The following is a 20,354-nucleotide window of genomic DNA, read 5'->3' as shown; positions in this document are numbered from 1 at the left end:
AAGCTGCAGCCCCAAAAAGCTGCCTTATGACTGTTGATATGAGTGTTTAGACCTAATACACAGCTGCTGTACATCCAACTGCACTGAGGACACTAGTGAAGTCTGGCACAGCTACAGGAACAGAGACTTCTATGCTTGGTGTCCTGGCAGCTTCCTAGAAGAAAGCTTTGAACAAACATGCATTCAAACAGGCTCGTAGAAGCACAATTCGAATACATCTGTGTGATCCTCACAGCCAGGATCTCAGCAGATGCATCTGAACGTGCAGCATCATGGAAAGCAGAGGGGCTGTTGCAGAATTTTAATCACTTCTTCTAAAAATACAATCATAGCTGACAATTGCAGTTACAAAGCATGCCTTCAGCTTCACAGAGAGGCAGCCTTCCACAGTTCCTAACCCCACCTGGCAGGACCAACCTCTGATGCAGCCTTTGGTCACACAGCAGCAGCCTCACAGCCCCAGGCAATCTGGGTATCACACCAAAGCCTGTTCAGGCTGCCCTGTCTTCCCCCAGAGACCTCTGCAGAGGAAGCAATCATCATCCAAGCTGGCCAGGCAGCAAATTCCTGTTCCACAGAGGGAAAACAGCTGGTGTGGATCGTTTGTTTTTACAGAGCATTTGCAAAGGAGATGAGCAGTCCTGTAAGCAGCTGCTTACTGTGAGGCACAAGGTACAAGTCAGGAACATAAAAAAGGCCTTTTTAGTAATCCCTGTCACTTTTGTACTGGGGAGCACCGCTACTTACAGGTCTCCAACCAGACTCTGCTCTACCAGTGACGACCCTTTGTGCTCTGGCCAGTCAGCCAGTTCTCAACCCACCTCACTGTCCACTCATCTATCCCACACTTCCTCAGCTTTGCCATAGGGATGTTGTGGGAGACAGTATCAAGTGCCTTACTGAAATTAACGTAGACTACAATTTAGTGAAACCACTGCCGTGCAGCCATTTTGTCAGAAGGTTTTCTTTATTCTAGCATCACATTTGCATTCCTATTTGTGCTAGTTACATTTTGGAACAACCTAGAGACAAACTAGAAGATTTTCTTTTAAACATTTTCTTTAAAAAGGAAAAAAAAAAAAATAATAAAATAAAATAAAATAAAAGAAAAGCCATAGCAGAGGACCAATAGCAGCCCCTGGGCACAAACAGCAGCAAATCTGTGGGAAAGCTGAGGCAGGTGAGAAGGCCAGCACACAACAGACCCTATTTCAGCCTTTCAGTTGGGAAGTGTAAGATGGGGAAAGGTAAGAACACCACTAATTAACCTCTGTGGTAACAGGGAGGTTGCACAGTGCCACAGACAAAATATCAGAGCATTTCTGCCAATCATCACAAGTTCCTTTCCTGCAGATAGTGGAAACGTCTCGCAAAGCCCCCCCCCTCCTGCCTGCCCCACAGCACACACACACCGTGCTCCATACAGCACTCATGCATCCACACAACCCTGTTTGCAGACGTCATAACACTCACTCCCATACACAGCACATCCACACCTACTGCTCATAACAAGGGTGCACTGTGCTGAGGCACCCCACAGGCTGCACTCCCTGCAACCCCCACTCCTACCTACAGCCCCACCTGCATGCCTGGAGAACAGCTACCCTGTGCAGGGCTGACCATGCATGGGGACACACACGCTGACACGCAGCCACACAGATATCAGTCTGACAGAAAGATCCCCCTGACCCCTTTCCCCCCCCCACCAAATATCACACATTTAAAATATTAAAAACAAAAAAATCCTACTGAAAAGTCCTGGAAGCAATTGGGAGTGTGATATTCTCAAAGCTGCCAATGGAAGAGACCAACTAGAGCCAAACCACGATGACCTTCCAGAAGGAGAGGTGGTTACAGAGCTGAGGAGGAGGCTGGAGGTTCTTCATTGTGGGGTGTTAGGGGCCCAGGCTGGATTCAGATCCCATGGGGAGAGTCCTGGTCTGGTACGAGCCTCCAGGTGCAGCACCAGTTCTGGAGGAGAGCGGATGGAGGCTGCCCAGCTGTCTGAGGCTGGGGCAAGAGGTGAGGATCAGTCCAGCCCCAGGTCCGAGTCAGATGAGGACCTCTCATCAGCCATATCACGGATTGCATTCTCCATAGGGGCCAGGTTGCCACTCGGCGTGATGCCCATGGGTTGGATGACTTGCTCTCTGCAACCAGGGAGGAGAAGGGAGAAAGTAACAAACTTGCAGCAGCACTGGAAGAATGGAAGTCCTGCAGCAAGAACTGTAAGAAACTAGCATGAAGTAGCCCAGAGCAATCCCTCAAGCCAGCACCAAAAGCAAAAATCCCATGTAAGACATGGGGACAGTGAGGCAACAGCTGGAAACACAACCCACAGGTGTTTCAGGGGAACTGAGAACGGCAATAGTCTCTGTTTTTAAGGTCCCATTCTGCAGTGCAGCATGGCCAGAAGAAAACAGACATCAACATCTGTTCCTGCCCTTTAACACGCAATGTAAACTCATGCATCAAGTGCACTGCTTCCTTCCTTCCTGCCCTTCAGGAGGGCAATAACAACACTTAGCAGATCCTGGGCTCCTCTTTGTGGCACCTATTAACGATTTAACAGGACCCACGCTGGGCAAACTTGGAAATACTTCTCCAGGTATCTCCCCCAGCCTATCATGACCCTTCAGATTACAGAGGCCAGCGATAAATGTAAATCACACAGATGCTAATACAGGCAGGAACACACAATTTTCTCATACCTGGACAGCTTGTCAAACATATTGACTAACTTCATGGCTTCGTATTCCTTCTGCTCTTCAGTCATCCCTTCCATGGGGTTGGGGAGTTTCTCCTCAACACGTCCTGTCACAGGATTAATGCTACGAGAACAGTGAGACCAGGGAAAAGGAGGGAAGCAAAGAGGTAAGAGCTCAGCCACGGAGGCATTTCACCCGAGATAAAGATGGTGAAACAACATCAAGGGCAAAACTTCAGTAATGATGAAGAAAAACAAGGGAGGTGGTGGGAATAGATAGGGAAAAAAGACACAGAGCTGGAGCAGGAAGGAGGTGGAGGAAGAGGGATGCTAATAGAGAGGAAGCAGAGTTCTTACTTGGGCTTTGCCTCTTTGTACTCCTCTGTATCTGTGTCCTCATCTTCTGAGTACTCTCCCTCCTCCCGGCCACCAGCCATTAGGCCTCGAGCTGCCAGGAGCCCAGCTGCATTCCCATAGCCTGTGTACTTCACAAACCGCGACACTGACGGGAGAGAGAAACAGACCTCACGTCGGTCCTCCTGCTGTGTGTGTGCCAACAGCGAGATCAGCTGAAGGCCACGGAGAAGCAGAGGTCCCTGATGCCTGCTAAGGGTCACCCATCCCACACTCCAGGACTCCCTGCGACTCACCACTCTCCTTGCAGAGCACAAAGAGGAATTCAGCTGCACAGTGCTTCACGTCAGTGTCGATGTGGGTCATCAAACGTACCAGCTTGTTCCGCAGTGAGTTCCCCACCTCTGGCCGATTCTTCACATCCCGCAGCGGAGGCAGCACCTACAAGGCCACAGCAAGGAGCAATCAGTGGAGCTGGAACAGCAACCGTAGGGTAGGCAGGGAAAGAAGCGCGTGCATTATACAAATCAGCTCCATCTAACAAATGCACAGAGTGCGGGAGAGGTGGAGAAAAACACTGCACATATCACGGGCTTCAACCCCACATATGTATGAATCTAAGAGAGAGAGGAGTTCTCCTTAGAGAATGGCAACATTCAGGTAGCTTGCTATTCTCTCTCCTCAGAGCACCACCATTTGACTTTCAGCTGAACCCATGATGTACCTTCGCCTTCAGGAACTTCCTTGTCTGGCGGTGGACTCTGGCGCTCTCAGTCAGCAGATTCAGCACAGGGGTCAAACTCTCCTTCAGCTTATGTCCCTGCAGAAGCATTCAGAAGGTGAGCAATGTGTCAGTTACACTGAGCTCAACTTCCCTGGCTCATGGTGGAGCTCATCAGCGCTGAACCGCAGGGAAACAGAGGGACACTGAGACGTAACAACAGCTTCTGCTACAGAAAATTCAGTGTTTCATCACTCCTCAAACAGCAAGGCTTTCCAAGTCCCTGTCTTCAGCATTTCTACTCACGCAGAACATCTGGAGCAGTGAAGTGCAGCAGTTAAATTTGGAGACCCTCTGGATTAACTCCAGAGGATGAAAATGGCCACTAGCTTAACAACAGTGCAAAATCAGGCTGCCAAAAGCAATGCAACAGAGGGGGACAAGCGCTCAGGAGGAGGAAAGAAAGATGAATGGTCTTGACAAATAACACTATGACTGCCCGTCTTCTGACAGCAGACTGTTGGGACAGCATCATAACAAGCCACCAGTCAAGAGATTTGGCTGTATCAAACCAATTAAGCTGCCCACCAAATCATAGTTGAGTGAAACAGAGCACCTGAATTTGAATCACACAGCTAACCATCTGCTGGCTCTGTCAACCTCACTACCTGCCAAAGCAACAGTGCCACAGCAGCCTTCCCAGTTCACAAATGTTCTAGTCCAACCAACTATAACTGCCGCTTGTATACAACACTGTCTACAAAGTAACCATGACTTTTGCTGGTGCTCCTGTGATTTTGGCATGGCGAGTTTTAACTCTTTAGAGCCCAGTGCCAAAGCTGAATGCAAGCTTCCCTGTGCCCTGCAGTGAACTTGTGAAAACCAGCAGTGAAGAGCTCAGTACAGCAGCCTCTCAGCTTACCCTGTCAAGGCGCCGTTCTAAGAAATCCAACAGGATATTAACTGCATCCATGTTGACACCCATGTACTCAAGTGATCCCGGACGGACTTTTGGAGTCAGGAGAACATCCAAACATTTCAGAGGCAGGTTGCCCAAAAGATTAACTGTGTGGCTTAAGAAAGAACAGAGGTGAATACATAGTCAAGGATCTTTGTTCACAGAAATTCACCAACTATACAGGAATCAAGGTTCATTATTAGCTTCCAGGAGCAAGAGGACTCTGAAAACAGACCCAAACTCTCTTTGGGTTGGATCCCAAGCTACCTACACCACTAGAACTGAATAAGAGCAACTGCTTTCCTTCCCCCACCCCCCATAGTTGAACAACTTGCTGAAAGTCCAAAAAGACTTCAGTGACAACAGAAAAACAATGGACCTTGGCACAGAGGCCAGGTAGGACCAAGTAAGTCTCTAGGGTCTCCTGCATCACTCATTCATACTTTGATGGCTGTTGTCAGGCAGGGCCAGTGTTGGGGAGACCTCAAGGCTGCGTCCAGTGAAGGCCATTATCTAGTTATCTAACAGACCTGTGGAACTCCTCTGTCCGGTCCTCTCCATCAGCACAGATCATGAGGCAGTGGCGCAGGAGGGCACCCAAGTGCCGGTACAAAGCAGCATCTTCCTGATACCAAAACAGAAAATGAAAACTTTGATCAGAAAAGGGTTTCCACAAACCAAAGCCTGCTGTCTCTACAACCCACAGCCCCATCCCTCCCCTCCAACAACCTGCTCACTGACAGCAGGGTGTACATGTGCAAATATCCTCCAGATTCTCCATCTGCTGCCAGATATCTTCCCCATTGCCCTACAGAACCAAGTCAGGGGCTGGAAGAGGCCCAGGAGTGGGCACAGGGATAAGGTAGACATGATGTCAGACCTCCTTCTGACCTTGTCCAGAGGTAAAATGCAGCAGGACACGCACAAGTGAGTTATGTGTGCATGGGGGGGGGGGGTTTCTGCTTTCCCCACTTGTGCAAGTCAGTATCATTAAGAAGGAAAAACGTCCAGCTTACAGGTTTTAATGCTGAAGAGTCTTAATGCATCAGAGGCAATGCCCTGCAGAACAAGGTCCACACACACAAGTCTTTTGCTACCCTTACATGCAAGCAGAGGCTGCACGGGGGTTAGTATCTAACACAACAAGAATGTGCAAGAAGAGTAGACAGGCAAACGTAGCGTGGTGCAACACTCGAGGAGCTTACCTCATCCACCTCCCTCTTGCTGGAATCAAAAGTAATATTGAAGAGCACCTTCAGGATCTCCATGGCTCGCTCTGTCTCTTGCCGAGGCAAAGGTGGAAGCAATCCTTCCTCAGTGGCAACTTCATAGGGGTCCATCCACTTGACACCAAGAGTCAGCTCCAGGGTGTCTGTCATCAGGCTGATGCCCCGGAGCTCCTGGGCTAGCTGCTGCCGGATATCCACTCTCAGCGCTGTCAGCAGGAAGAGAAGACGCAGGTCAAAGAACTTGACTTCGTGAGGAAGGCTCCTCTCGTTGTAGAGTTTGATGCGCTTTGTCAGGCCCACCGCCAGCCGGGCTTCAGCTGTCAGCTCCTGTGCCCTCGGGCTGCTGAAGACAATGTTGCAGAGGCATTTGAGGGATTCCAGGATGACCTCCAAGTCTGGGACCTCGCGGATGAGCTCCTCTGAGTAATCAATGCCAGCATGCCTGGACAGGGTCTTCAGCCCTTCCTCAGTGCTGAAAGGTTCAAGGCAGTATTTGTCCCGTGACAGGATGCGGATGCTTTCCAAGCACGTGACCTGGCAGGATGGCTGGAGCTCTCTCTCTAGAAACTTGATCAGCAACTGGGCCATTTTCTGCGTGGTTAGAAACAAAGAATGCCTCACATGCTGACACTTCACAGTGCAGCCCCAATGCAAGGTAACATGCTGTAACACCTAGGTGATGGGAGCATCACCTAGATACAAAGCATCATCTAGATACAGGCCTTCTAACAACTCTGATCCAGGCAGCTCTCAAAGTGTTTGCCTCTGGCACCTGATGCTGACCCAAGTCAAGCAAGGACAACCAGAAAGAGACAAAGAATGGCTGGGGAGTGCTGTCAGAATTAAGTGAAGAACAGGAAGAGGCAGCTGCTGCTGACTGAGTGAACTACTGCTTATTTTAGCTTCCCCCATGGTTAGGATGGTTTAGGCTAATATGGATTACCTGACAGCTGCAATAAGCTAAGAGAGCAGTGCAAGAGAGTCCCTTACATCTTCACTGAGGAGCAGCACTCAGTTCAACAGCAGTGGTTCAGCCTCACCCAGAGCATTAAGACTAGAGAAGCATCTGCTTTGGGTGCTCCAAAAACAGACTGCTGAGGCTGACAGATGTACCAGAGAACTGCTGTGGGAGGGGAAAAGGAACTTAATGGGTTCGGAAGTGTGTGTGATGTGGTAAGAAAGGAAAAGGGAAAAGACCTCAGAAGATTCAAATAAAAAGGACCTCCCTAAATTTCAGCACTGTCTGGAGACCTACTACCCCAGATCCTCCATAGATACAGACTGACAGCTCCACTAACACCGATTTACCACAGCTGAAGATCTAACCCTTGTGGATAACAATAACATACATGATAGCGAGCATGGAAAAGTACACGAGCAAAAGGTAAAGCCTCACACAACCCAGTGCAGCTAGGTTGTAACTACACACAGCAACACGTCACACTCCACCAGTAATCCCCTGCTTCCACACACGATCCACCACAAAACTGGTCCAGATGGAGAATAACAGAGAGAGAAGAAAAATGTTTTTCTTAAAGCAGATCCCACCAAGCATATCCACAGTGCAGCTGTGCAAAGGCCTGCTCCAGCATGAGAGAAATGCCATGAGTGGAAATGGACAGAGGTATTTCTTTCCACTGAGTGCCAGATTATTCCAGCTTAAAGGGTTTGTTAATAGACAGCCTTGGTCAACAAATCCTGCAGCTCGCTCACAGCAGAAGCACTAACCCGCATTCTGCTGTGATCTTTGCCTAGCAGACTGCACCATTTACACACACATACAGGATCACGCTTCTCATGCATGCTGCTAAAGCTATATGCATCACAAAACCCAAAAGGATTGCTAATGTTGGAAGAATGCTGATTTTTATCCTCAACCACCATCTACAGGACTCCAGCCAGGTACTTCAGCAAGTTCAGGAGAAAGAACCCATCTCCTGCCCTGCAGGAGATGCCACCTTCAAGCCTTGCTAGACACAAGCTCAGAGCTGCAGAGTCCATTGTCCAGAAAGAACAAGAAGCCAAAGAGCACACCTACCTTCCTCTCCTCCCGTTCCTCATCATCAAAGGTAAAGCACTGAGATTTCTGTAGGGCAGAAGAGAAAGTATGAGTTTAAAAATCCACAAAACTGCCTTTCCCAAACAGGGAATGGACATAAGCCTGGAAAGCAACTCTGAAAAGCACTCTGCAAAGACAAGCAAGCCTTCTCAAGAAGTCCTTACCAGCACAGCGACAGGGAATCAAAGAGGCAAGGAGTGTTAAAAAACCTATTAATACTGCAGACCTCTTTAACAAACAGCATAGGTAGGAGCCAGACACAAGGACAGTTTTTCCTGTTGCTGAGAGCTTTGCTTCATTATTGTCTTCTCTGTTCAGCACTGTTTGTATCCAGCAACTCCGTCTTACAACAAACAGGGAACGAACCTCATTTGAAAAGCCCAGATACAGCTCATGCTGCCAAGTGAGAACTGTTTTCCTTCTCTTTCATGTCTGAAAAATATTTGATGAATACCCAATACACTCTTCTGCTGGCTCAGTGGTGGACACCACATGTCACTGTGCCCATCTGATGGACCAGCTTAATTTTATATACTGCAGCTGTGAGGTGGGTATTCAACACATTCCAAATACCCCATAATTCATAGTATAGTTTGGGTTTTAAGGGACCTTAACGATCATCTAAATTTCAACCCCTTGCCATGGGCATGAACACCACAAGATCGGGTTGTCCAAAACCCCATTCAGCCTGGCCTTGAGCACCTCCAGATATTGGGTATCCACAGCTTCCCTGGGAAAAACACTGGATTATGCTTAATGACTCTACCAAGCTATGCCTATGCTCTTCTCCCCTTGTTATTGTTTCTTTTCCTTCCTAAAAGAAAGTATCACTTCCTTGCTACTTGCAAACAAATCCTTATATTCTTCCTACCGCATCCTGAAGTAGGACTGTTATTCGGGCTCACGTTCTTCAAACACAGCCAATTAAAACAGGTAAATGCGCCACTCTATGCAGAACGGAGCTTTCCCTTGTATCAGTGAATCTTCTCATGTCAGTCAGAACGTTAGTCAGACTGGCCTCATGCACAAAGGCATTTCCAGAGCTTCTCTGCAGGCTCCTGTAATCTCATTCACAAATATTTCCATAACACACCTGCGGGTTTGGCTTTAGCTGTATTTTATTCCCAGCAACCAGGAACTGACTGCATATTTAATAGTGAATTAAATATATATATACTCCTAGAGTAGAATATAACACCACCTGCTTTTGCAGTAAATGATGCAAGGAAGTCGCTTGGCTTATCATCAATTTCATCTCTTCAGCTCACTTCTCCCAGACAAGCTAGCAAAATGACTGACATTCTCACAACTTTCCTATGCTCCACACGCCGACAAAGAAACCAGCTGGAGGAATTCAAAGCATTGGATTTAGTGCCTCGACACGGTTGCACAACAAACGCCATTTACTAGCCTAATTTCTCCAGCATGCCAGCTGCTGCCAGCAATGCTAATCCTGCAGACCATCCTTTTAAAAGGGACCTGCTGTTTCAGTAGTGCAGGAAGGGAAGTGCACATGCTTGTAAAATATTCGCAGGTTTTCCCCACCAGCTTCCCTCCTACTTCAGAATGGTGCAGAATGAGTCACAGATCTGCAGGGCCAGCCCTAGCCTGGTGGAAACCCTCTGAAGGAAATTTCCCTGGCAGACAGTTTCAGAAGGGAACTACCCCTTGCAGATGATCTTTGGCACTCTAAGGCTAGAGTCACTCGCACTTCAGCTTCCTGACCTGGTCTTTTTCATGTTCTACGCTCATTCTTTCATGGGCCAGCTTTCAGATCAGGCACCTGAATCCAATCCCAGCCTCCGTTCACACCAACTTCTAATTGTCTTTTACTTTCAGATCACAACAATTCCACCTGCAGCTCCTCCCTAGGTGTGAGTGTTATTACCTCCAAACCTTGCCTAACATCAAGGCTCCTCCTACTTGCTCTTCATGCCCACGATTACTCCCCCACCGGGTTTAACTTGCGATCTGGATAATAAAGACAATCCTTCCCATGTACTTTTCTTCCAGCATAAACAAGATAAAGGGAGGCTTCTTAGCTGCTTCCTAGCGAAGCATCAAGCAAGAAGCAGCCTGCAGGTAATAAGACAAAGCAGTCTGTGACATCTCCAGGGCAGACAGATGCTCACAGGAGACAGGCGGGATAGCTGGGTAGCACTGTCATCCCATAGCACAGCCAACCTGCCTCCAGGCTTGCTGACAGAAGCAGGTGACATCAGGCTGAGGTGCGATGCTCACTCACCTCCTGGTTGTAGATCTGAAGCACCTTAAGGACCGCATCTTGCTCCCCGCTTTCCACCGTGGCCACTACAGTCCTGAGCTCCATGATACCGACAGCTCAGCTACAGCAGGATGAGAAACAGAGAGGAAAGACTTCCAGGGCTCCTGGATAACGGTGGTGCAAAGGGACCTCGATCCCGAGAACTGAGAGAGAGTGAGAAAGGGGTGGGGAAAAGAAGGAGGAAAAGAAACAAAAATCAAACCAGACGGCTCACTGCTGCGTCCATAAAGCGGTGCAGATGGGCGAGCCACGTACAGCCACCCTCCCCTCTGCCCCTCTAATCCTCTTCTTTCCTCTTTGCTTTCCGACGTTTAACGCGTGCCCTCCCAGCACAGCGCTGGGACAGCCCCCCCCCCCCATCCCTGCCCGAGGATTACCGCAGCAGATCACGGCGCTCCCCGAAATAGCTCCGTGCTCCTCCTCCCCGGCCTGCCCCGATTCCTGCCGCCGCGAGGAGCAGCTACAAAAGCAAACAAACCCAGGGGAGCGAGCAGGGCTGGGGAGGACTGGCAGCCAGGCGGCGGGGAGCCTGAGGTGGACACAGCGAGCCTGCGGGGGAGCGGGACGAAGCGCCGTTACCTGCCTGTCCCCAGCGCCCTGCCGGCATCTCCCGCTCTCTGGGTCCCGCTAATCACAAGCGCGCACGACGCTACCAGCCTCACTACCCAGCAGGGAAGGCGAAGGCCCAGCGGCCATTTTACAGAGGCGGAGTTCCTCCTGCCGGGCGGAGCCGCCTTTCGCCGCGCCGTGTGCCGCCATGGCGGACTGGGGGCGAGGTGAGGGGCTGCTTGAGGGGAGCTGAGGGGGCGCCCCGCCGCCATCTTGGGGCACCCCGCCGCCATCTTGGGCAGTGCGCGGATGTGGCGTGCTCCCCCGTCGGGCTGATGACAAGCATTTCTTTTCTCCTCAGGACAGAATGCGGTTGCTATGGAGGATATGTTGGACTTGGAGAACAAACGCATGACAGACAGCCTGGCCAGCAAAGTCACCAGGCTGAAGTCGGTGAGTTGCTGTCGCTGCTGTCGCGGTTGTACGCTTGTAGGGTCTCGGGGGCAACGTAAATATGGGGTCAGTAGTGTGGGCTTCCTCAGCGCTGTGGGCATACGATGGCTGACGTGTAGCAGTAGGAGGCAGTGCTGGTCCGTCATCTGTTGGCAGCGTTTCAGGGAGGAGTTGTCAGACGTCCAACATAGGAAAGTTTCTGCCGAGATGATTTAGGATCATCCTTTAGGATTCCGACAACCCGAAACTGCAGTGAGAACCCTTGTTTTGTGGCTGTGCTTAACAAACATCCACCGCATCCTCTAGCGTGCGCCTAGATGCATTCCAGGTTGTCTTCGTGTCAGAAGTTCATTAACGTCAATTTCCTTTCTTATGCTGTGTAGCTGGCTCTGGATATTGATAAAGATGCTGATGAACAAAACCGTTACCTGGATGGCATGGTAAGGAACCAAAAAAAAAAGGATAAAAAGCATGAATTTCAATGTGGAGAGTTGGAATAAGAGGAGTAAAGGCAAGAGATCTTAAAGGAGAAGCCCAGAATCAGCACGCAATTGTGCTTCTATTAGAGAAGATTTAGGGATATTTCAGGAGAAACAGTAAGCAAAAGTGGGAGATAGTTTATGAGAAAGGGAAACGGACGTGGTGTCGAAGCGAGAATGAATCGCTTTAAGACTTGTTTGGTGCCACCTGGTGGTGTTACAGGTGTATGCTGCCCCATGCTGATAAGAGAACTAATGGAAAGAAACTGCGTGGTTTTGGTGCTTTTTAGCCTTACCTGGCGCGCATTAACAGTGCTAGCTTTATGTAGAGATACTTTGTATGCAGTATTTACCTGTGCCGTGGCCACGAGCACAGGCAGGGAAGTTCCTCCTGAGATAGACATGATAGGCACAGAGATGCAGGCAGTTACTTGTTCTTTAAGCAGGAAGCGGGACCCTTCATGTGCTCCCTCTCTAGTTTGAAATGCTGCTTTGCATTTTGTTGCTCCTCTAGGATTCGGATTTTCTGAGTGCCACTGGCCTGCTGACCGGCAGCATGAAGCATTTCACCACCATGACACGCTCTGGGAGGGAGAACCGCAAGTTACTCTGCTTTGTTTCTGTAGGACTGGTTGTTGTTTTCTTCATCCTCTACTATCTTGTGTCCAAAGCGGGGACTTGATCTTGGTTCTTTGTGCAGCAAGTTTTACTGAACTAAAACGATGTGATTGACAGACTCATTCGGCGCGTTTCTAGATCTGCCCTGCTTCGGGATCCTTGGGACTTCTCAACGGACATTCCAAATAACTTTTCACCAGTGTTTTGTCACCGTTCTGGCTGGTCTTGGAGGTGAAATGAGTATTTCACTGACAGCACATCCACCAGGCCTCTGGACGACATCCCCACGTCGGGGGTCACGGAACGACCCTAAAGCACAGGCATCCACCCTCAAAACCTCCAGCCCCATATGTTCCTGCACCAGCCCCGTCTCCATCCACCTGGTTCAGTACACCTCTAAGTCCTTATGCAGCACCATAGCCAGCAGGTGGCTTTTGGAGCACCCAGTGAAAAGCTCCATCTGTAAGGCCACATCCCACAGCACATGCAGACCGTGCAGCGCCTGGATGCAGCATGGCTGCACCTCCACCTGCTTGTCATACAGGATCAACGCTAAGTACTTGAGGCGTCCATTGGTAAGGAATAACGCTGGGAAGTGCCATATCCACATCCCCAACTCTTCTGTGAGGCTACTGAGCAGGAAACCATTGTACAGGACACTGCACCACAAGGTCACTGCCATCACCAGGTCCCCTAAAGGGACCTGATCCAGCACAGGACCTGGAAGAGCTCTGTCAGCCACTAGGTGATGCCAGTGTTGTCCATCTCCCGTAGCATCACCTCTGTCACCATTCCTTGGCAGCTGCAGGAACGCGGTGGTGTGGTTGTGCTTATAGCCCTCCAGCCACTCATCAGCCACCATCTGGACAGCTGCCTGCCCTGCAATGACCGTTCTAACTGGATTTCCACATAGCACCTGATTTTGATGTTCACGCCTATGTTTCTTATCTTGTTATCCATGTCTTGCAGCCACTTCTTAAGGGATGCTTTTGTCTTACTTCCGTTACTGATACTTGGCATATCTGACAACTCCAGCTGTTTATCAATACAGGTTTAATAAATCAGCAGAGGTTTGGAAGCTGCAATGAATAAACTTTGGAATGATCGATGTGTAACTTAGTTCAGTATGATGCCGCTAAACCTGTGCCTGGGCATGCCCTTGTCCCCCTCCGACCTAGCAGGAACTCAGGTGTTCAAGTGCTCCTCTGCACCCAGAGAGACCCAACCACTAGGGCCCCATACATTCCCACCCCCAGGCATTCAAGCACAGGGACAAGGCTTAACTTGCATGCATTTTATTTATTGTCCTCAACTGTGACGTGGGCTGCATGCAGCATGTCCCAAGTGTAGGGGGATGTCACCAAGGAAGTGGAATGATGTGACATGTCGCGGGGGCTGCGGGGACAACATGGGGTTGGCATCAATCACTGGTGTGGGGAGAGACTGTGGAGTATTATTGGGGCTGGGAGGGGAACATGGGGTGACCTTACGGGGTGTGGTATGTCTAAGTCATTGCATGTGTGGGAACACATGGGGTGCCCCTAAATACACAAGGTAAAAGCCTGTCTTTGAGGCAGTACCCAAGACACACTCCCCTCCCAGAGATGCCCTCCAGCCCTGCTGTGTGCTACAGCCACATAGATGACTCCTGTGCATCAACCCCAGGTGTTTCTTGGGTGCCCTCAGGTCCTACCCACGCTCACAGATGAGCTCGACAACGCTGTGCTCCATAGGGACAGGGTCCAGGCAGCGGTGGGCAGCACTGGCAGCCACCTCATCCAGCAGCCCCTGCACCACACGCTCATCAGCAGCGAAGCGCCAGAGGTAGAGCTGTAGGTAGTGGCCGTCCACCTGCACCTGCTGCAGTCCAAAGCGCCCCAGTGTCCGCAGCCGCACACACTCCAGCAGTGTCTTCAGGCTGATCTTGATGATCCCTGTCAGCACTGACACCTGGGAAGTGGGGACAAGTGGCATAGGGGGATGTCCAATGCAGGGAGGCCTTGTGCCACAGCTATGTGGGGATGGGAAGCATTAAGAGATGACCCTCACCCTGGTCATCAGCCCCCAGCAATGCCCTGAGGTCAGGGATGCCCTCAATTGGGCTATTGGGGTGGGCCAATCTCACCAACAGGGGTGTGGGGACTCCCTCATCCTGGTCCACATCCCAGGGACCTCCCTCAATCCAAGACAATGCTTATCCTGGGCTGGGGAACCCCAGAACTTGAGACGTGGGGACACCAGGGGCATGTGACAGGTAGGAAGACAGACAGCTTTGGGGCCTTTGGGATGTGGGGACACAGGATTCCCTCAGGGACACTGACATGTTCCCATGCCTCACCTTGTTGAACTCAACAGGGCTGAAGATGTCAATGCGCTCGGAGAAGAGCTTCTGGATGTTGCTGAGCAGGTGTGTGTCCATGGGGGCACTGAGGATGGTGACAACAGCATGATCAGGGAGGCAGAGACAGTCAGAGGGCAAGAGAAACATATGGTAAAGATCAGGGAATGCAGGGATTGTCAGGGAACAAGGGAAGGAGACAGAGACAGAACACAAAGATTGTCAGGGGATATCAGAGACACTGAGCACATGGGGGTCACCAGAGGATACCAGGACTGCCTGGGGATATGGGAATGGAGGGAAAATGGAAACAGATGGGGAAGATGGGAATAAACAAGGGATATCTGGACTGCTTGAGGATGCAGGGACAGCCAAAGGAGGTGGATAGAGATCAAGACGGTTTGGGATGTGAAGATGATCATAGGGACATGGGGACAACAGGGGAAAGTTGAAATACTTGGAGATACCAAGACAGTTGGAAAGGCATGGGGATGCTCATGGACACGGGAACAAAGGGGTAACTGGGGAGTGACCAAGAGGTGGCCTGTGGCACAGGGCTGACCTGGGAGTGTAGCTGGGAGCATAGCGTCCTGGAGCCCGTGAACTGCTGTACACAGAGAAGGCACGTCGGCTTGAGTCGCTGCTCTGTGCCCGCCGCACTCCCTCCTCAAAGAGCTGCCCCACCTGCAGCATCACATCATTCAGTGTCAGTATCTTCCAAATCCACCCAAAGTATCCAACCAGGATCCCTCAAAACCCTCTGAAACCCTCCTAGTCCCTCTGGGATCCTTCCAAACCCCTCTGGATCCCCTAAAAATCATTAAGGATCTTAATGAGACCACAGGGTTCCTCCCTAGACCTTTCAAGGATGTCAGCCTCTCTCCATCAGAGACCCTCTGGAACTTGAAAACCCTCCCAGAAACATTTGGGACATTCCAGGGACACCAGATTCAAGAACACCAAGGGACTCCCCAAGGACTCAGTGTTGCCCTGACCTGGACGTCGATGGCAGTGATGTCCTCAACCACACGCTTCATGACAGCACGGACATTGCGAGGCTCGACGGTGCCCAACCAGTCCCGTGTCTCCACGCTCTTCCGCAGCATCTGTGCCACCGCGGCGCCCTGGACCTGTACGTAGTGGTCGAGCAGCCGCTGTGCTGCTCCCCGTGCCTCGGCACACAGCGCCGGCCCCGGAGTCACCGCTGGCCCTGTGTCCTAGAGGTACAAAAGATGCTCTCCAGGCTGCTGAACATGCTGTTGTGTCACTGTTGTCTTTGCGTCCTTGTAGCATTTGGAGGGACTTGGGGATCTGCATTTTCCCAGGGCCACCTGAGAACATTCTGTGCCGCCCTTTGGGACACCTGGGCGATACTTCCGCATCCATGTGCGGAGTTGGAGCCTCATTCTGGACAGAGATGGAAACACAGACCTGGGGTCATTTTGGGGTCCCCAGATCCACACAATTAGAAGGAAGGTCTCTAAGCCTCTTCAACACTACCACATCATGGACAGACGCTGGGTAACCTAGGAACTCAGGGCCATGTTGTCACATCTGGGAAGAATCAGGGTCTCCTCTCAGCCATTCTGAGGCCAACGGGGACAGCCGGGGGGCTTACCTCAGGAGGGAACTGTTCATCAGTAAGGGTGAGGATGTAGCTGATGGTAGTAGCTTCATAGTCAAGACAGAGACGGGCAAGGAGCAGCAGCAGTGCTGGGGGTGCTGCAGGGGCACCTCGTTCAGCTGGGCTGTCAGCAAAGCCCCGAGCGGTACGGCAGAGCCAGCGCACAAAAGCCACCACCAGTCCTTCACGTACAGCCTCGACACAAAACTCCCCCTGTGACCAAAAACAGGAGAGTTACACCCCAAAAATACCACATCCGCACTCCAAAAAGCTGTTGCTGCACCATTAAAAGCTTCATCTGCACCTCACAGAACTGACTCTGGGCACTGACGTCACACTCATGTCACTATGCAGACATGACTGTCACCAACACTGGAGGGTTTTGTCCCAAAAAAATATCACCCAGGGACCATCAAAAAGCTCCCCTGCATCCCAAAAATGCCCTTGGAGCTCAATGTCTCCTCCATAGTCCCTAACAGCCCCTCACATACTTCCCCACTGTCCCCCAGCGTGAGTTTTGCAACCTCAAATCCATCCTGTGCAAGCTCCAGTCTGCCTCAATGACCTTTAAAGAAATCCAATGAAGCCAAATCTGCCCTCTTCAATGCACAACCTGCCCCATGCAATCCCCAAATCACCCCAGTGACCTTCTCGCTGCCCCCAAGCTCACCTTGAAGTAGGGCAGGCTGGCAAAGGCAACATCCCTGGCAGTGAAGAGCTGCACATAGGCCAGGACAGCCTTGAGCTGACCAAGAATGGAGGAGGAGAGCGTGGCCAAGAGGTCAGGCAGTCCGGGACCATCCTTTCCAGGAGGCCGGGGTGCAGCTAGAGCCTGGCGCACATCACCCAGGCACCCCAGAAAGAAGGTCTGCAGTGCCCGCAGGTAGCGGGCCACCCGTTCATGTGCTGCTCGGGCCACCAGTGCAGCACCTGCTTCAGCCCCAGCTGCGGGCAGCAGCTCAAGGAGAGCACGGAGGCGGCGGTGGAAACGGTCGAGTGCCCGCACCAACAGTGACGTGTCGCCCAGACCCCGCTCCAGGGCCAGGCGCCGCTCCAGCAGCTCAAAGTAGCGGGTTGTGAGGGTGGAGGCAAAGACCTCTAGGCGGCCATCCCCAGCCCCGGGGCGCCCCTCAAAGAGGCTGCGGTATGAGGCCGCAAGGAGGCACAGGTTGCTCACGAAGGCTGAGCTGCCACGGTCAACAAAGTCGAGGATGTCAGAGGCGGGAGGTGGTGTGGAAGCAGTTCCAGAAGGGTCAGATGGGGGCAGCTCAGCCTCCAGCGCAGCCAGCTCGGCCTCAAGGCGGGCACCAGCCTGGCTCAGGAACTCCTCACACAGCTCCTCAGGTGGTTCCTCCAGCTGCAGTAGCATCTCCACACACTCAGTGAGTTCCTTTGGGTCCAAGGTGTCATCCCTGGAGAGAGGGAAGGGATGAAGGGGTTAGCTGGGAGTGGTAAGAAGTCCCAGGGCAGAGTCAATTACAATTACTGAATAACAAAGAAGAAAAAAAAAGTACTTAATACCATCAGTTTATTCCAGAGCTAGCAGTGGTAATAGCAATTAAAATCAGTATTCTAGTCATCTCTATACCACAAACATGTGAGGAAAAAAAATGCATATACCATAATTCTGTAAAAGCTCTCAGCAGGCTTCAGAATTAGCCCTGTATCTTATGAACTGTCTGCAACATGGATGGTTCCTGGGATCTTTAGCTTCCATAATTAACATCTCCCCAGAACATTGACTTCCTGCAGCTGCCATTGGTAGGTTCCAGAGTGAACACATTAAAAAAAAAGAAACAAAACCAACTCCATAGCAAACCAGCTCCATAGCAAACATACCGGAGACGTACACGGAGGCGCTGGGCCAGCTCAGCCATGATGGAGTGGCTCTCATCCTCGATGGCCCGGAAGGAGGGCAGGTGGCGGTAGTGGCGCAGCACAGCACGAGCTCGAGCGTAGCAGTGCAGGGCCCGTGCAGGATCAGCTCCTGGTGCTGCCCACCGCCGCAGCCGCCCTGGCACCTCCACGAGGGACTGCAGCTTCCGCAGCAGCGTCTGCACCCCTGTGGTTGGTATCAGGAACGCAGTTAGGGCTGGGGCCAGCCATTGGGGAGGGGTGAGCATTGGAGGAGTTAACTGACAGGGTGGGATCAGGAACCTGATATCTGCCCTTCTGGGATTCACCTAACCTTCAGATCTGCCCCTCAGTACCCAACACTGCCCCCCTCCCCCCAAACCACCTGCCTAATAACCCCACATCTACCCTTATTGCATCCCTAATTCCTAGATCTTCCCCACCCACCGTTACCTGCCACCCCCCCAACTAAACGTGCACCTTAGGGTTCCCCAACACCCTGTTATTTGTATCTCTAAACACCAGACCTGTCACCACCTCTAAAACTGGCTCCATCTGACTACCCCAGCCCTCTTCAGTCTACCCATAAAGCTCCCTCAACTCCATGATTCGTTTCCTCAGCTCCACCCCTCAAGCCCAAGATCCAACCCCAAGGTGCCTCCAAAGCTCAAAATCTTTCCCCTTCACCTCCAGACCTGACCCCAACTTTCCACATCCGTCCCTCCAACCCCCTGGATCTGACTTCTACATTCTTCTAACCTTAAGATCTTCATCTAGCACCACAAAACCCCAAGATGTGCCCTCCCAGAGTTGCCCACCTTCAAGATCTACACCTCCACACCCCAGATCTGCCCCTCTTGGGGTCTCTCTCTCCCCATACCAGCCAGCTGAGCACCGCGGCGGTGCCGGTCCTGCAAGGCAGCACTGACACGGGCACTGGAGGCACTGATGGCTGCCATGTTGGAGGCCAAATCATCCATCTCTGCCTCCATGCGCCGGAAATCAACCTTCATCTTTCGGATAGTGTCTGGAGAGAACAAGACCACATACGTATCTCATACTCTGCTGGGAGCAATCTGGTCCTCAAGATGGCCTGGGTTTGGTCCCTACCAGCTACTCACCTGTGGCAGAGATGAACTTGTTGTAGTTCTCGTAGAGCAGTGTTTGCATGTCACTGTCCAGAGCGCGGATCTCCCGCCCCAGCGTAGCTTCACGGGACAACAGCTCCCCCAGGCGACACTCGCTGCGCACCTGAAGGAACAGCAATAGTGCTACAACCTTCCCCTGGCCTTAATACACCCTGTTGGCCCACCCAGAACCTCCAATGGCCTTCCTGGAATCCTCAGTCCCCATATCCAAGTCCCTACATCTGCTGCTGGGACTATCAAGTGCTCCTTTCCACCTCTACTTGCCCCCATAGGGCCCTCCAGCTGTTCCTCCATAGCCCTAAGTACTGCTTTCGTGTCTCCCAATGGCATTTGCAAACGATCTCAGAAGCTCAGGGTCCAAAGGTTTCCATAGGCAACATCATAGGGCCCATCTGAGGCCATAATAGGGCCCTGGACACTGAACTAACATTCACGCCTATGGGGTCCATAGCAGGGCATCCATAAGGATGCTATACATCCATCCTATACAACACCGTGGATGGGGGGGGGGGGGAGTCCTCCAAGGGGAGAGGGTCGCGGTGGGGGGGTCAAAGGTCACCTTGGTGAGAAAAACTTCCGGGTCGAAGTGGGGCCCGTTGATATCAGCAGGGTCCGGGGCTGCATCCGCCGTTTCGGCCATAGACGGCCCATAATACCGCTGGAGCGGACCGTGGGGCCGCCGCCATCCGCTCCCGCTCCCTGTTGCGTTCCCAGCCTCGGAGCTGCCTCCGGCCTCGCTCCCCGTCCCCGCCGCTTCCACCTCCGCCATCACGCCGACACTTCCGCTCCAGCTGACGGCTTATCCCGCCCCCCGACGTCACTTCCGGCGAGAGGCGCTCGTCACCACAGCAACCAGCTACGCGCGTTTGAAAGACCGATCACTTTATTCAGTAATACGACTCAAAAACAGCTTCCAAACAACACGAAGCAATCAGCGTGTGCGTGTGCCGGCACCTTCACAAGGCTCCTCTGCTTTTAT

General features: G+C 51.7%; 3 protein-coding genes across 3 annotated transcripts; 1 reads left to right on the top strand and 2 right to left on the bottom strand.

Moving 5' to 3' along the window:
• Positions 1-941: 941 nt before the first annotated feature.
• Positions 942-10,412, bottom strand: RIC8A (RIC8 guanine nucleotide exchange factor A). Its single transcript, XM_072339277.1, has 10 exons — positions 10,274-10,412; positions 8,008-8,055; positions 5,946-6,560; positions 5,271-5,365; positions 4,705-4,855; positions 3,786-3,881; positions 3,358-3,502; positions 3,065-3,209; positions 2,712-2,831; positions 942-2,150 (listed from the first exon to the last, which is right to left on the bottom strand). The coding sequence occupies exons 1-10, from the start codon at positions 10,355-10,357 to the stop codon at positions 2,030-2,032; spliced, it is 1,620 nt and encodes a 539-aa protein (XP_072195378.1). The 5' UTR covers positions 10,358-10,412; the 3' UTR covers positions 942-2,029.
• Positions 10,413-10,955: 543 nt separating this feature from the next.
• Positions 10,956-13,517, top strand: BET1L (Bet1 golgi vesicular membrane trafficking protein like). The gene is made up of 4 exons (XM_072339283.1): positions 10,956-11,088; positions 11,223-11,314; positions 11,698-11,754; positions 12,308-13,517. Exons 1-4 carry the CDS (start codon positions 11,070-11,072, stop codon positions 12,473-12,475), a joined length of 336 nt encoding a protein of 111 aa, XP_072195384.1. The 5' UTR covers positions 10,956-11,069; the 3' UTR covers positions 12,476-13,517.
• VPS51 (VPS51 subunit of GARP complex) lies at positions 13,453-20,196 on the bottom strand. The gene is made up of 10 exons (XM_072339274.1): positions 19,935-20,196; positions 19,349-19,478; positions 19,108-19,254; positions 18,213-18,435; positions 17,044-17,785; positions 16,368-16,586; positions 15,745-15,966; positions 15,312-15,433; positions 14,750-14,837; positions 13,453-14,361 (listed from the first exon to the last, which is right to left on the bottom strand). The coding sequence occupies exons 1-10, from the start codon at positions 20,142-20,144 to the stop codon at positions 14,101-14,103; spliced, it is 2,364 nt and encodes a 787-aa protein (XP_072195375.1). The 5' UTR covers positions 20,145-20,196; the 3' UTR covers positions 13,453-14,100.
• Between the last annotated feature and the right edge of the window lie 158 nt (positions 20,197-20,354).

Source organism: Excalfactoria chinensis, chromosome 5 (genome assembly GCF_039878825.1).
Source record: "Excalfactoria chinensis isolate bCotChi1 chromosome 5, bCotChi1.hap2, whole genome shotgun sequence".
NCBI classification, from domain to species: domain Eukaryota; kingdom Metazoa; phylum Chordata; class Aves; order Galliformes; family Phasianidae; genus Excalfactoria; species Excalfactoria chinensis.
The sequence above is the reverse complement of the archived record's forward strand: the minus strand, read 5'-3'. Positions and strand labels throughout refer to the sequence as shown.